Below are 14515 nucleotides of genomic sequence, written 5' to 3' on the forward strand. Positions count from 1 at the left end.
GACACCGCCCAGGGGCTGGTCTCTGTAAGAGGCCTAGGAGTCTGCTCCTGCCTCCGGCCTGGCCTGGCTGGTGCACCAGGAGTGGAGGCTGTTTCAGGGCCCAGCTCTGCCTCTGCATTTCCTGGCCAGGAACGGGGCTGGCAGTGGGGTTTGAACAGCTGCCCGTCTCCGGGGCTCGGGCTGCAGTGCTCCTGGCCAGGGGAAGTATGCAACCCCTGGGAACCTAGCATGGTTCTTTGTTCCCCTTCCCCTCCAGGTGTGTGACTGCTGCTGCCTTGTGCACATACATCCCCAAATTGCTGGTTCAGTCCCTGGCGGTGACCCATCGTCAGTGCTTCAGAAGGTGCTGTTTTTATAGGGTCTCTCTCTCTCTCCTGATGGTAAACACACTCTGGCCGAACAGCCAAATCCCTGTGGCCCCCGTAACCCCTCAGCAAAGCTGCTCTTCCTGGGGGTTTGCTTGCTGGCTCTTCCCACCCCCAGGTCCCTGCAGCTTGGAGCCCTGCCTGCATGGAGGAGAGCTCATCTGACACTCCTCGAATTACCTGCGCTCCGGGATCAGATTCGCTGGGCTGGGAGCTGGAGCCATCTATAATTCAGCAGGGGCAGCTACCATTGTGGCCCTGAAAGCAGGGCGCCAGGATGCTGCGGAGATCAGGCCAGCAAAGCAAGAAGGCTGGCGAGGAGGAGGAGAAGTCCATGGAGAACGGGGTGTCCCCGGAGCAGAGGGCCACAGAGGCCTCGCCTGAAGTAAGGAGAGCTGGGGATGGTGCCCCCGCTGCCTGCTCGCAGCCCTCCCCACGGGTCCGGCCCAGGCTGGTCTTCCACACGCAGCTCGCCCACGGCAGCCCCACGGGCAAGATCGAGGGCTTCACCAACGTGAAGGAGCTGTATGCCAAAATCGCCGAGGTCTTCGACATCTCTCCCACCGAGGTGAGGCAGGAGCAGCGTGGGGGGGGGGGGCAGGGGCTAACCCAGCCGAAGAGCCAGGATACCTGAGCCTGACGCACCTGCGCCAGAGCCGAGGCTCCCCACTGCCCTCGATCTGGGGGGGGAGGGGTCTGCTGTTTGCCTTTGGAGCCCTGCACATTCCAGCTGGCTGGCGCTGGTCACCAGAGGGTTAACGCCAAGCTCTCTGGTTACAGCTGCAGGACACCATGGAGCGTCCGCCTGGGCCTGGGCTGCCTTCCAGGCCCAGGTAATCAGCAATGCGCCAGGGTCCGTCTGGTCGCTGCTGTTCCTGTATGGTCATTACCAAGCCCCCTATGGGCTCTAGTCCCAGCTCCACCGTGACTCTCTGTGACCCTGGGCAAGACATGGCTCCCCTCGGTGCCTCAACTTCCTCACCTTTCCAAAGAGCTACGCCTAGAAGCGACTGCGTAATCAGTATGGGTGATCAGAACTCTGGATGGTCAGTCCCAGGTTTCTTGGCTAAGGAACAATCAGGACCAGTTGGCCCAGGTTTATCTATGCAGTGGCTGTCTGCCTCCCCTATGGGGCTGGGTGCTCTGAGCTGAATGGCGCTAGGAGAGGCACGTTATTCCACGGATTGGGGGGTCAGTAATGGGCTGCTGGACCTCTCACCTCCGATCCAGCCCAGGCGAGTTGTGACACTCACTTGTTACCCTCTGATGCTGCTCAGGAGCGTGCAGGAAATGGGTGTCGCTCTCGTGTGGGCAGAGCTGGGACTGCCCGTTAGCGCCCTTGTGTTGTTCCTGTTCACGCTTAGTTCACTACTCCTGGACAGGGCCACAGGAACCCGTGCTGCTGCGGGTGCCCTCTGGGAGCCTGCCCCTGCCCCTCCATCTTGTCGGGGTCAAGCGTGCGACCTCAGCTGTGGCTCTGGCAGCATAGTGTACGGGAGACACCAGATCCATGTCTCAGAAATTCACCCTAGTTATTCTTTAGTGCATCCTAGAGGCCCCAACCGAACCCAGGGCCTGATTGTGCTGGGCGCTGCACAAACACCGTCAGCCAGGCCCTGTCTCCGAAGAGTGTGAAATCCAAACAAGCCCGACAGAGAAGGATGGTTATCCCCATTTTACAGATGGGGACACTGAGGCACAGAGCAACTAAGAAATTTGCCTGATCTGTCAGTGTCAGGGAATGTACTGAATCCAGTCTGGTTAATTAACCGACAGCCAACCTGCTTCTATAATAAAACAACAAAACCTCATCATGTTTGTGGTTTGAAAATGCACCTAGTTTTGCCCATTCTGAGTTGCAGACCCTGGAGTTCCCGTGAAGTCTGCGTGGGGTTATTCGTTTAGTTTTGCACAGTGATGATCACCCGAAAGGCGTTTGGCTCAGGGTGCTGCTCAGTAATGATGTGGGCTTGTCGCGTGTGGTCGTGGGCCTCCGTTTTCACAAGCGGCTGCAGTCGGGAACGGGAACGTCTCCAACAAACACAAGGCTCGCTTCCCCGATTGGCCCATTTCCCTTTTCTTGAGGCAAACGCCTTTCACATGATCATCAATGCACAAAAATAGATAAAATAAGCCCCAGGACCAGCTTGTTCCCCCCCAGGCAAAAAGCAGAATTCCAAGGTCTGCAACTCAAAATGGGCAAAAAGAGGTAATTTCCCACACGCGGGTGGGGGCACCATGGTTCTGGGTGCTCTGCCCCTCTGGTGCATGCCAGCCGCTGCCTCGCTGAGTTGTCGGGCAGAGTGTGTTCCAAGCTCCCCACCCCGGTGGGCAGAACGGTGAGGGAGCTGCTCTCTGGCAGATCCTCTTCTGCACCCTCAACACCCACAAGGTGGACATGCAGAAGCTGCTGGGGGGCCAGATCGGCCTGGAGGATTTCATCTTCGCACATGTGCGGGGCGAGACCAAGGAGGTGGAGGTGACCAAGACGGAGGATGCGCTGGGGCTGACCATCACCGACAATGGGGCGGGCTATGCCTTCATCAAGGTGGGTGAGGGCCATGGGCTGGAGGGGCCGCAGTGGTGGAGGGGAAATCGTGCCAGGGACACCCCAGAATTATCCATCACGAGGGGTTTGGGTATTTTTAATGGAAAATTGGGGTTTTGGTGAAAAGTGGCTGTCGGCTTCTTGTGAGAAACCTCCAGTCTCTGTTAAAAAACTGCATCTCCGATACCCAAACTGTCTGGAGTTGGGAACCCTGCCATGGTGCCTCCTGGGAGCCGTAGTTTGGATGTTTCATATTCCCATTCGCCTTACTCCCCAGCTGGACTCTATCTCCCATGATGCCTCACCAAGAGGGGAGAGCCTGGTGCATCATGGAAGTAGTAGTCCAACCAGGCAAGCCGGCCCCTAGAGGAGGGTGGGAGCAACAATCACTGAACTGCAACTCCCATGAGGCACCAGGTGGTGTTTCTCAATCAAAATATTTCTGTTTTCTATTTGTTGCTGAAAAGTCAAAACTTGGAGGGGGGGAGCACGGGGACTTTTCAGGTCAGACAGTCCAGGACGGGGCCAGGGGGCGCGGAAGGCTGGTTTCCAGGAGATGGCCCATGGGGCGGCTCATGCAGTTCGGCCCTGGGACTGCTGAGCCGGGAGCAGAGAGTTTACAGATATTTATTCTCATTAAAATCACCTCCCCACACAATGTAACTGTCCCATTCACTGCACACAGTAGGGAATCTCCCAGCACACGGAGTCAGATGGGGATGAGTGGGGACATGGAAGAAATGGCACCAAACAGAGAGAGCCTCGTTGGAGGAGGCGGCTGAGAGCGCATTGCTGAGAGGCTCTGAGAGCAGGGCTGCTCTAGAGAAGGCAGAGTGGGGGCCTCTGATCTCCCCCTCTCATGGGGTGAGAGCAGGGGTCGTTCAATGACATGGAAAAGCAGAAAATTTGAAACTGATCCAAGGTGATGCCTGTGGAACTCACTGCCACAAGATACCAGGGAGGCCAAGCGCTTGGCAGGACTCAGAAAAGGGTGTGGACATGGCTACAGAGCAGCGGTTCTCAACCTGCAGCCCCCCTGCTTCAGGGCATGAGCCAGCCTCTAGCTGGGGGGTCAGGAGCGACCTGGCCCCAGGACAGGTTACTGTAGGGGCCGGGCTGCCTGCAGGGATTCTCGCACCTTCCCCGGTGCTGGTGCTGGGAGATTGGGCTGGGGGGGCCAGCAGGGCGATCCCTGAGGAGCCAGGGAACCTCAGCTGAAGACAAAAATACCCAGGGAGCTGCTTTCTGTGTGAGAGCCTGGGGGGGGGGGTCAATCAGAGCCCTGCGGATTGCCCCCATCCCCACAGAGTCCTGGAGTTGGGGGGAGGGAGGCAAATACCCCCCCCGAGAAAGTAGCCTGAAGCTTTGCTCAGCTGGACACAGCCCTTCCCCCTGCAGAGGAGGGAGGAGACGGGAGGGGAGTCCCCCCATTGCCCTTCCCGGGGTCTGGGTCTCTCCAGTCCAGCCTAGGCTCACACAGGGGCAAGGCCGGGCCCGGGGCCCCAGATCCCAGCTGGCCCTATGGCACCGGGTGCTGCCCGGACCCAGAGCCGAGCCCAACAGCCACGTTCCCGGCCGGGCGGTGACTTCCCCCGGCGGTTCCAGGTGGCGCTGGAGAAACACCCGCTGCTGCGGTCACCCCCCAGCCCCTGCCCCAGGGGGCAGATCTAGGTCACCCCCTGCCCAGCAGCACCGCCCCTGAGGGCTGGGAGGCGCCTGTGCGGCCCCACGATGTGTAAGCAGGGCTGCCTGGGGGGGGCAAATGGGTCAATTTGCCCTGGGCCCCACAGGGGCCCTCACGAGAATATAGTATTCTATAGTATTGCAACTTTTTTTATGGAAGGGGCCCCCAAAATTGCTTTGCCCCAGGCCCCCTGAATCCTCTGGGCAGCCCTGTGTGTAAGGACTGGGAGCAGCTCAGCCTGGCTGTGTCTGTCCTCCCCCCCCCCCACGGGCCGCCGCCCCCCCCCGCCCCCCCCCCCGGCCGTATCCTCGCACCACTCCCTCCCCCCGCTGACCGGCGTGTCCCGTGCTGCTCCCCCCCCCGGGCGTGTCCTCGCACACACACACACACCCCGCTGACCGGCATGTCCCGTGCTGCAGAGGATCAAGGACGGGAGCATCATGAACCGCGTCCAGACCGTGCGCGTGGGCGACAGCATCGAGGCCATCAACGACCAGAGCATCGTGGGCTGCCGCCACTACGAAGTTGCCAAGATGCTGCGGGAGCTGCCCAGGGCCCGGCTCTTCACCCTGCGGCTGGTGCAGCCCAAACGGGCCTTTGGTGAGTTACACACACGCGCACAAGCACACACGTGCACGCAAGCGCACAGACACTCCGCTGCCGCAGGGTGAAGTGTTTGCTGCCCCCGGCCTTTGATCCAGCGGATGGGGGTTAAACCGGCTGCCTGAGCATCACAATCTGTTGCAGATTTGCCCTTATCACAGAACCAGCGTTCAGAATAACTGGGAATCACTTGTCAGTAGAGACCCCAGGCTGCGGGTCGGGAGTGAGGGGCACCGGCAGAGCTGTGGGGGGAGCCCAGGGCTGAGCTGGCAGGGGCTGCGGGTCGGGAGTGAGGGACACTGGCAGAGCTGTGGGGGGAGCCCAGGGCTGGGCTAGCAGGGGCTGTGGGTCGGGAGTGAGGGGCACTGGCAGAGCTGTGGGGAGAGCCCAGGGCTGGGCTGGCAGGGGCTGCGGGTCAGGAGTGAGGGGCATTACTGTGGCAGGCTTTAGGACTGTGGCGGCAACCTCTCCATTGTCAGATGGGTGCAAGGAGGGGATGTGGTCTGAGGTCACAGCGAGTCTATGGCCGAGCTGGGCACTGAGCCCCGATCCTGGGTGCCAGCCCAGAGTGTCTGCCCCATGAGTCCATCCTACAGCTGGCCTGGGTTTGTAGGACCAGTGATGCTAGAGGTGGGAAAGCCCTTAGCCCCTGCAGCCCATCTCCCAACAAATGGTACAGAGAACATTAAACAGCTGCCGCCTGGGCCAGCCAAACCGCTCCTCCGCAGCTCTGCCGGCGCTCCTCAATCCCGACCCTCAGCCCCTCCTGCCCGCTCCAGCCTTGGGTCTCCAACCCAGCTCTAGCAGTGCCTCTCGGCCCTGGCCTGCGTCACCCTCCGCTCCACCCTGGGATTGGGTGTGTTCCTGCGACCCCCCCAGGACCCTCTGCCCCCTCCAGTGACCCAACCCAGCCCCTTGGGGGCGCCATGGGGCCCCTGTGCCTCCTCAGGCCAGGCTAGGCATGGCCCAGAGGCTGCTGGGTGAGCGAGTCCCTGTATCTCCTCCGGGGGAGCCTGTCGCCCTGGGTAGCCCCTCCTGCAAGGGGTGCGACTGACCTGATTGCCCCAGAGAGCCATGGCCTGGACCTGCTCGGGCTGTTCCGAGATCTGTGCAGTTCCGCATGCCCGTGTGTGTATGCCCACGTGTGCACCGGTGTGTGAGCACATGCACATGCGTGTGGAGCTGCAATCCCAGCATTGGAAGCCAGGTCGCTGGGCTGGGTCACCAGGAAGCCGTGGCCTAGCCCTGGGGTTCTTCCATTCCCCGCTCCTCCCCACTGGCCTCCACCCGCCCCCTCTCTCCTGCTCTCCTGGGGAACGTCGGGTAGCCCATGTCAGTGTCTCCCACCAGGGGGCGCTGACAGCGCGGCTGGGCCCGGTGCTGAAGCCTAGCTAGCCCTGTACCCGGCGGTGTGACTTGCTGCCTCCGGGGTCGCTGCTGGGGGCTGAGTGACTCCCCCGGGGCTGGGCCCGGCCATTGGGGTAGGGTTGCCAGGCATCCGGGTTTCGACCGGAACACCCAGTCGAAAAGGGACCCAGGCGGCTCCGGTCAGCACTGCTGACCGGGCCATTAAAAGTCCGGTTGGCATGGGGCTGGCAGGCTCCCTGCCTGCCCTGGCTCCACGCAGCTCCCGGAAGTGGCCGGCATGTCCGGCTCCTAGGCACCGGGGCAGCCACGGGGGCTCTGTGCGCTGCCCCCGCCCTGAGTGCTGGCTCTGCAGCTCCCATTGGCCGTAGGCGGAGACAGCATGCAGAGATCCCTGGCCATCCCTTCACCTAGGAGCCGGACATGCCAGCCACTTCCGGGAGCCGCCCCAGGGAAGTGCTGCCCAGAGCCTACACCCCAAACCCCTCCTGTGCCCCAACCCCCTGCCCCAGCCCAGAGCCCCCACCCACACTCCAAACCCCTTGGCCCCACCCCAGAGCCTGCACCCCCAGCCAGAGCCCTCACCCCCTCCTGCAACCCTGCCCCAACCCGGTGAAAATGAGCAAGTGAGTGAGGGTGGGGGAGAGTGAGCGATGGAGGGAGGAAGGATGGAGGGAGCAGGGGTGTGGCCTCGGGGCAGGGGCGGGGCCTCAGGGCAGGGGGCAGGCAAAGATGTTTAGTTTTCAGTGATTAGAAAGTGGGCAACCCTAGTTTGAGGTGGGAATTAATTGTGTTAATTGGGGAAGGGAGCTCGGATCCCATTAATTCAGGCCTGGGACCAGCTCAGGGCCTTTCTGCTTCCACCCACTGCGACTGTGCACCCCCTTGGGGCCGGGGACTGCCTGCACTGGCTGAGCTATCGCTAGAACGAGTTAATGCCGTTCTCAGCCTCGCTGCAGCTTTTAATCCTTCCCACTGCCCTCCAACACCCAACTGCCCCTCCCACATCCCCCATGCCTCCCCACAGCCTACAACCCACCACAGCCCACGTCCCCCGACACTGATTTACCCCCCCACTACTGTCCCTCATCACCCCCAGGCTGCAGGCATCCAAGGGATACTTGGTTCTCACGCAGCCCTTGACGATGTGCTGCTGTGGATCAGCTGCCACGTTCCACCCCAGAGGTGGCTGCATTCCAGTGATGCCGAGAGAAGGGCTCTGTGCTCTCGTTTTGGGGCGATGTTCAATGGAGCTTAGGCTGTTCTCCCTGGGTAGGCCAGTTGACAGAGCCCCTTTCTGTGCCCCAGAGTGTGATACACTCCAGCGGGCCGATCCACCTCCACCCACTGCCAGAAGTCAGTCACTTCCTGGGACTTCCTCTGCGGGAGGATGGGGGGTGTTGGCCCGGTGCCCGTTGCCCAGGGCTTGCCTGGCCCCCAGGGGGTGTCCCAGGTGGAGCTGGGTCTTTGCTCCCCAGGCGGGCATGGTGCCCTGGCACTAGGGAAAGACACCAGGACCCTGTGCCCACCCTGGTACCCGCTCTGAACAGCCCCCTCACCCCCCATCTGTGTCCCAGATATGATCGGGCAGAGGACCAAGAGCAGCAAGTGCCCGGGCGAGGGCAAGGTGGCCAGTGGCAAGGAGACCCTGCGGCTGCGTGCCCGGGGCACCGCCAGCCTGGAGGAGGTGGTAAGTTGGGGGGGTGTATCCCCTCCCCACGACTGAATCGGGGGAGGAGGCGAAGGGGAGGATACATGTAAGGAGCGAAATCCCCAGGGGCCTGTGGGCGTGAGGGGGGGCTCACACTGCCATTCCCCAACACAGGCTGCTGCCACTCCCGCTCCCTGGCCCAGCCCCCCCGCTCTGGCTCCCTGTGGGGAGCGCCTGGAATCGCTGTTCACTGGAACTCTGTCCAAGGACCCAGGCGTCCTAGCGAGAGGAGGCAGCTCCAGGACCTGCAGGGTGAGGGAGCCAGGGACCTGGGCACAGGTGCCAGTGACTACACATTGCATGTGCACACATGACACGTGCTCAAACATGGGCCATGCGCGCACGGTGCTGTACACGCAGTCACCGCCCATGGCCCATGCCAGGGGGGACGCAGTCATGTGCAAACGTGCACGGCCCCAGAGATGCTCCTAGTCACACATGCACCTGGATGTGCGCCCACAGTCACGCATGTGTACTCATTGGCCAGGCAGGGCTGGGGTGGCGGGTACCTGCTCCCCACCCCACCCTGGTGCTGCAAAGGGGCCGTTTCCTGTCCGGGCCTCCCGCTATCCGCCTGGGGGTGGGCGGAGTTCAGGGCCTGACCAGTGCAGCAGCTCTCCATGCCAGGGGCCCCGATCCTGGGCAGCATCCTGTCGCCGGGGGTGGGGGAGGTGACCCCGTGGGGGGTCTGAAACTAGCAAGGAGCAAAAAGCTGGTCCGAGTTGGGCCAGGGAACCCCCTTGATGCACAGTAGGGTCCATCTGGCCAAGGCCCCTCTCGCCCCAGTGGGCTCCCCTCCGCCAGCCCCTGTGCCCGTGGGGGCTGCGCCCCAGTCCACGAAGGCCCCTCCCATGGAGCCCAGGGCTGTCACCGGGCCTGGCCCAGGGCCTCCGATCCAGCTCCCTGCAGCGATTAGGGGCTGAGATGGTTGAGCCAACAGTGACTCTGCTGACCTGGCCCCCGTCCACAGCCCAGCGCCTGGGAGGAGGAGGCTGCCCGGAGGGTGGACGACCTGCTGGAGAGCTACATGGGCATCCGGGACGTGGAGTTGGGTGAGCAGGGCTGGGCCCCGGGGTGGGGGGCGGATTGCGGGGGAGGGCAGGTTCCAGGCCCCAGGGAGGAGGGGAGGGCAGGTCCAGGGTCCTGGGGAGGGCAAGGGCTGGCATGGGGGAGTGCTGGGGCTGGGCCCCGGTGATGGGGGGAAGCCAGGGGCTGGGTCCCAGTGATGTGGGGGGAGGCCAGGGGCTGAGCTCTGGTGATAGGGGAAGGGCAGGGGCTGGGCCCCGGTGATGGGGGGGGAGGCCAGGGGCTGAGCTCTGGTCACACGGGGGAGGCCAGGCTGGGCCAGTGCCTCGTTGCCCTTCTCAGCAGGTCCCTTGGCCCCTGGGCCTGTCCCGGGGTCATGAGGGTCCGGCCCGTAGCCCTGACCCCCCAGCTGAGCTCTGTCCTCTCTCCATAGCCTCAACCATGGTGGAGGTGGCCCGGGAGTGCCTGAGCCCCGCAGAGTTTGCCAAGAGCCTGGACTCAGTGCTGGGCGAGTTCGCGTTCCCGGGCGAGTTCGTGGCCGAGGTCTGGGCCGCCATCAGTGGAGCCAAGGGGGGCAGGAAATAGGGGGGGGCTGAGCACTTGGCCTGTGATGCCTGCCCCCCGGCCACGCGCTCCCTCCTGTCCCAGCTGCAGCCCCCGTCCTCCTGCTCCGGGGGGGAGCCCTGCGGTGCCCGCACTGGCTGGCTGGGCCCAGCTCCTGCCCCAGAGAGGCCCCACACCGAGCTGGGCACGGGCTGGCGAGGGCCCCTCCAAGGAACCCAGGGGATCTGCCTCAGGCCCCAGTTAGATGGGGTGGTGGGCCCGGGGGGAGGGAGGGGCAGTCCCTGCAGGCCCGGGGCTAGTCCAGGCCGTGCTGCCCATCCTGGCTATGAGCCCAAGAGCTGGCAGCTCCTCAGGGCCTCAGTGGGTCCCTCCCCTGGAGCCACCGTCCATCGCTGCCTCCCTCTTCCGCCCCCTGCATAGCGGCCAGGGCTGGGGCTGAACCCAGGGGGCAGTTGGGGGAACCCTGGGGAGGGGGGGACAGGCCAGGACCCATGTGGGGACGTGGGGCTGGTGTGACTCTGACCTTTTCCTCGCCCTTTGCGCGATGACTTCCCCCACCCGCAGCCAGCGGGCGAGGGGGGCAGAGGCCTGCTCTGGGGGCTGAGGTGGGCAGGGGCCCGGCTCTGGGGGCCCTGGGGGCAGGGGCCCGGCTCTGGGGGTGAGGGGGGCAGGGACTCAGCTGTGGGGGTGAGGGGGGCAGGGGCCTGGCTCTGGGGGCGAGGGGTCAGTGCAGCAGCCTCCCCCATTGGGCTTGTTGGCCGCTGCACGGCCAAGCATCTCTGTGGGGGTCCTTTGCCCACCATCCCTGGACCCACGGCAAGCCCGGGCTGTGCCCCAGAGTGGGCCGGGGGGCAGCAGTGGGACCCCCGGCCATTCACAGGGCTGGGTCAGGGAGCCCTCGAGGCACTTTCTGGCTGTCCAGTGCCGAAGGGGCCCAGGGACCTGGCTCAGCGGCTGTTGCCGTCGTCTGAGGCCCTGCGGAGGTGGGGAGCGGCGTGAAGGCAGCAGCCAGCCCCGGCCGGCATGGGGGGCAATCGGGGGGAAGGAGGGGACTCAGCCCCCCCCAGCAGATCGTGGTGGGGATGGCGGCTCCGCAGGCCTGCTGTGGGGGGTCTCTCTTGTGGAGACCTGCGGCTGCGGGGCCAGTCGGGCTCCAGCGCCCTCCCCGCCTGGGGGCGCAGGTCAGACCCCACCTCGACTGCTGGCGTGGGCCAGCCCCGTGGAGCCGGCTTGCTGGGCCCAGCCGGGCTCCTCGCCGGGCAGGGACCATTCTGGGTGGCAGCCTCAAGGGAGGCCATGAGGGCGAAGGGCTGCCCTGGCCGCAGGCTGCTCAGGGGAGGCTGAGATGAGAGCGGCAGCTGATGGGAGAGAGACGGGCCTGGGCTCCTCAGAGCCCGGAGCGGGGAGGAGTCGCCATGTGAGCTCACGTCTTGTGATATGTGACGAGGTTCTCAGAGCCCCAGCTCCTGGAGTCTCGGGATCGTGGGACAATCTGGGCGTTCATTAAAAGCAAACAAAAAAGGTCAGTTTCTGGCTCCTGTGGTTGTGGGGGAAACAGTGGGAAACGTGGAAGGTGAACGGCCTAAAGGGCCCCAAATCCAAAGCACAAGCCCCCCAGTTAGTTAAATCCTGTCAGGTGGGGGAAGGGCTGCGGAGTGCCTGGGCTGGGGGGCCAGGAGCTCTCTCCTCCCCCATGTTAATGCTGACAAGCCAACCTCAATGAGCTTTAAGGGGTGTGAATTAAAGCCCCTTCCCCATGCGGCGTGCCAGGGCTGGGCCTGCCCGGCAGCTCTCCAGTCGGCCACAGAGTCTCCCAGGGCCCCGAGCCCGGACAGCCCGTGTTAAAAACAAACTCACTCCCAGGTGTTCACCGCGCCCCTTCCCCGGGCAGAGCCAGGCGCCGAGAGCGGAACCAACCAGGCTTTTATTGCTGGAATGAGCATGCGGATTGTGCTGGGGTGCCACGGTCCGGTGTGATCGCCTGCCTCCCAGCCAACCTTCCCCCTTTCTGTGCCCCGCGACAGCCCCCGTCCCCCAGCCAGCGTGTCCCCTTCCTGCCCCCGCACAGCCCCCATCCCTGTCCTGCCCCCCCAGCCACCCTTCCCCCTTTCTGTGCCCCCCTGTGCCCCGAGACAGCCCCCCTCCCCCAGCCAGCCTGTCCCCATCCTGCCCCCAACAGCCCCCTGCCCCTGGACAGCCCCCCCGTCCCCCTCCCCCAGCCAACCTTCGACCTTTCTGCGCCCCCCTGCGCCCCGAGACAACCCCTGTCCCCCAGCCAGCCTGTCCCCATCCTGCCCCCTGGACAGCCCCCATCCCTGTCCTGCCCCTCTAGATAGCCCCGTCTCCTTCCTGCCCACCCCAGCCCTCTCCTGCCCCGACCCCAGGCTGCAGGGACAATGGCTCCCTTCCAAGCAGCAGCGGGGACTGTCGTCCATGGGGCCGAGTCCGACACCCAGCCGAGGCCCAGGCAGGAAATTCCAGCCGTGACCCCCGGCCCATCTGGCGCCAGACGCAGCATCTCGGCAGACACCGGGAGCGAAGCCGGGGTGAGCCTGTGAGCGACGCGCCAGTGGGTGCACTTGCAGTCCGGGGCGGGGGGGGGACGACACTGGCGGTGGGTGCAGCTGGGATGCGCGGTGGGAGGGGGCGGCTCCTACTCCAAGGATTGTGGGGTTTTAAATGAGGTTTTTCTGCCCAAGTTGTAAAGCCAAGAGTCAGGGAGGGAATCTCCATCCCGGGGCTCTCAGCACCCACCGCAGGAGCACCATGGGCCATGGGTGCTGGCACCATCCAGGATGGGGCGTGGCTTTTGGAGCTGGTGCTGAGATCCCCATTCTGCCAGCCCACGGCTCAGGCATCCAACCTCATGCTTCCTGGCAGGGGTCAGGCAGGGAACTCAGCCCCACAGCTCCCTGGAGGCAACATCAGTTCAGGTGCCAACCCAAGCCGTCTGGCCCTGGGGCAGGCTGAGTCCAGGCTGGGGCCCGTCTCTCCCTTGTGCCCCCTGAGCAGGTGGCTCTGGCAGTGCCCACTCTGGGCCCATTGCTCACTGCCCGCCCAGATGCCCCCCGCTACTGCAGCACGGACTCCTGGGTGAGCTTGCGGCGCAGTGAGGGGTTGAGCATGGGGTAGAGGGAGACGATGGAGGGCCGTGTCTTGAGGCTGGGGTAGATGCGCTTCAGCACGGCCCTGCGGAAGAGGATGTAGACCCAGGGGTCCAGGATCTGGTTCCAGGTGACCATGCGCAGGTAGATCAGCAGCATCTCCTCGGTCTTCCGCGGGATCTGGCGAGGGGGCAAGTCGGGGGCAGGCTCCTGCAGGACCGTCTGGATGATAAATATCTGAGGGGGAGGGGAGAGGTTAGGGGGAGGAACAGGTGCGGGCAGAGGGTCTCAGTGGTCCTGCGACCACGGCTATGTCATGCCCCATGGCCCATGTCCTGCCGCCTGCCTGGGGCCACACAGCGTCTGTCTGTCTGTCCATCCCACCACAGGGGGTCACGCAGTGTCTGTCTGTCTGTCCATCCCCCCATCCACCTATGGCCCCGCAGTGTCTGTCTGTCTGTCCATCCCCCCGTCTGCCTACGGCCGCGCAGTGTCTGTCTGTCTGTCCATCCCCCCATCCGCCTATGGCCCCCCAGTGTCTTCTGGCCATCCCCCCCCATCCGCCTACGGCCCAGCAGCGTCTGTCCATCTGTCCATCCCACCACTGGGGGTCACGCAGTGTCTGTCTGTCTGGCCATCCCCCCATCCGCCTACGGCCGCGCAGCATGTCTGTCTGTCCGTCCATCCCACCACTGGGGGTCACGCAGTGTCTGTCTGTCTGGCCATCCCCCCATCCGCCTACGGCCGCGCAGCATCTGTCTGGCCAAGGACTCCCAAGGGGCGTCTGCTGGGTGCACCCAGACTCTGGGCTCTCTGGCTCTGGCTCCCAGCCGGGGGTCCCTGCATGGGGTCTCTCTGAGTCCTGGCCTGGTGAAGGGGCCTTCTAGAGCCATCCAACCCCTCCATTACCGTTCAGTGGGGCTGTGGCTGGGGACGCTGGCGCCCCCTGGGGTTGGATTTATTATTTAGTTCTATTCCGGTTGTGCACAGAGCCGCCCCCCCAGGATCGGGTCCTGCCCAGTGCGGTGCCGCTCACTGGCACGAGGGCGGCTTTGTGACTAGTGCATGAGGCTGGGCCTCAGGCGCATTGGGACCCTGCTCTGCCAGCCTCCATGGACGAGCCCCTAGCCGCCCTGTTCCTCAGTTTCCCCCTCTACATGGGGGAGCCCGCCTGAGGGGCTGAGGCACATGGGGTGGGGTGTGCCTCGCCAGGCGGGGCAGGAGATGGGGGTAGGCAGGGCACACTGGGTAGGAGGGGCACCTAGCCGGACAGGGCAGGCAGGGCACACCGGGGAACAGGGGGGGAAGATGAGGGTAGGCAGGACACGGCAGGGGGCAGAGACGGGGTATATAGGGCCCGGGGGGTGGGGTAGGATGGGGGTAGGCAGGGCACAGTGCGGGGGGGTCAGATGGGGGTAGGCAGGGAACACTAGGGGCGGAGATGGAGCAGAGCACACCAGGCGGGGGGCACCTAGCCGGATGGGGCTGGCAGGGCACAGCCGGGGGGGGGGGGGGGGGGGGGGGGGGGGGGGGGGGGGGGGGGGG

General features: G+C 64.5%; 2 protein-coding genes across 2 annotated transcripts in view; one reads left to right on the forward strand and one right to left on the reverse strand.

Annotated features, from left to right (window-relative positions):
* The first annotated feature begins 642 nt into the window (after nucleotides 1-642).
* GIPC3 (GIPC PDZ domain containing family member 3) lies at nucleotides 643-9887 on the forward strand. The gene is made up of 6 exons (XM_024218386.1): nucleotides 643-933; nucleotides 2728-2913; nucleotides 5017-5197; nucleotides 8143-8255; nucleotides 9247-9328; nucleotides 9736-9887. The coding sequence occupies exons 1-6, from the start codon at nucleotides 643-645 to the stop codon at nucleotides 9885-9887; spliced, it is 1005 nt and encodes a 334-aa protein (XP_024074154.1).
* A 2949-nt stretch (nucleotides 9888-12836) lies between these two features.
* The window catches only part of TBXA2R (thromboxane A2 receptor), a 42017-nt gene continuing 40338 nt past the window's right edge, over nucleotides 12837-14515 (reverse strand). Inside the window, exon 3 of the mRNA XM_024218384.1 lies at nucleotides 12837-13207. Coding sequence (XP_024074152.1) covers nucleotides 12938-13207 — 270 coding nt within the window. The 3' untranslated portion in view covers nucleotides 12837-12937. The remainder of the gene's footprint in view (nucleotides 13208-14515) is intronic.

The sequence above is a fragment of the Terrapene carolina genome, unplaced genomic scaffold (genome assembly GCF_002925995.2).
Source record: "Terrapene carolina triunguis isolate 2854851 unplaced genomic scaffold, T_m_triunguis-2.0 Scaffold194, whole genome shotgun sequence".
Lineage (NCBI taxonomy): Eukaryota > Metazoa > Chordata > Testudines > Emydidae > Terrapene > Terrapene triunguis.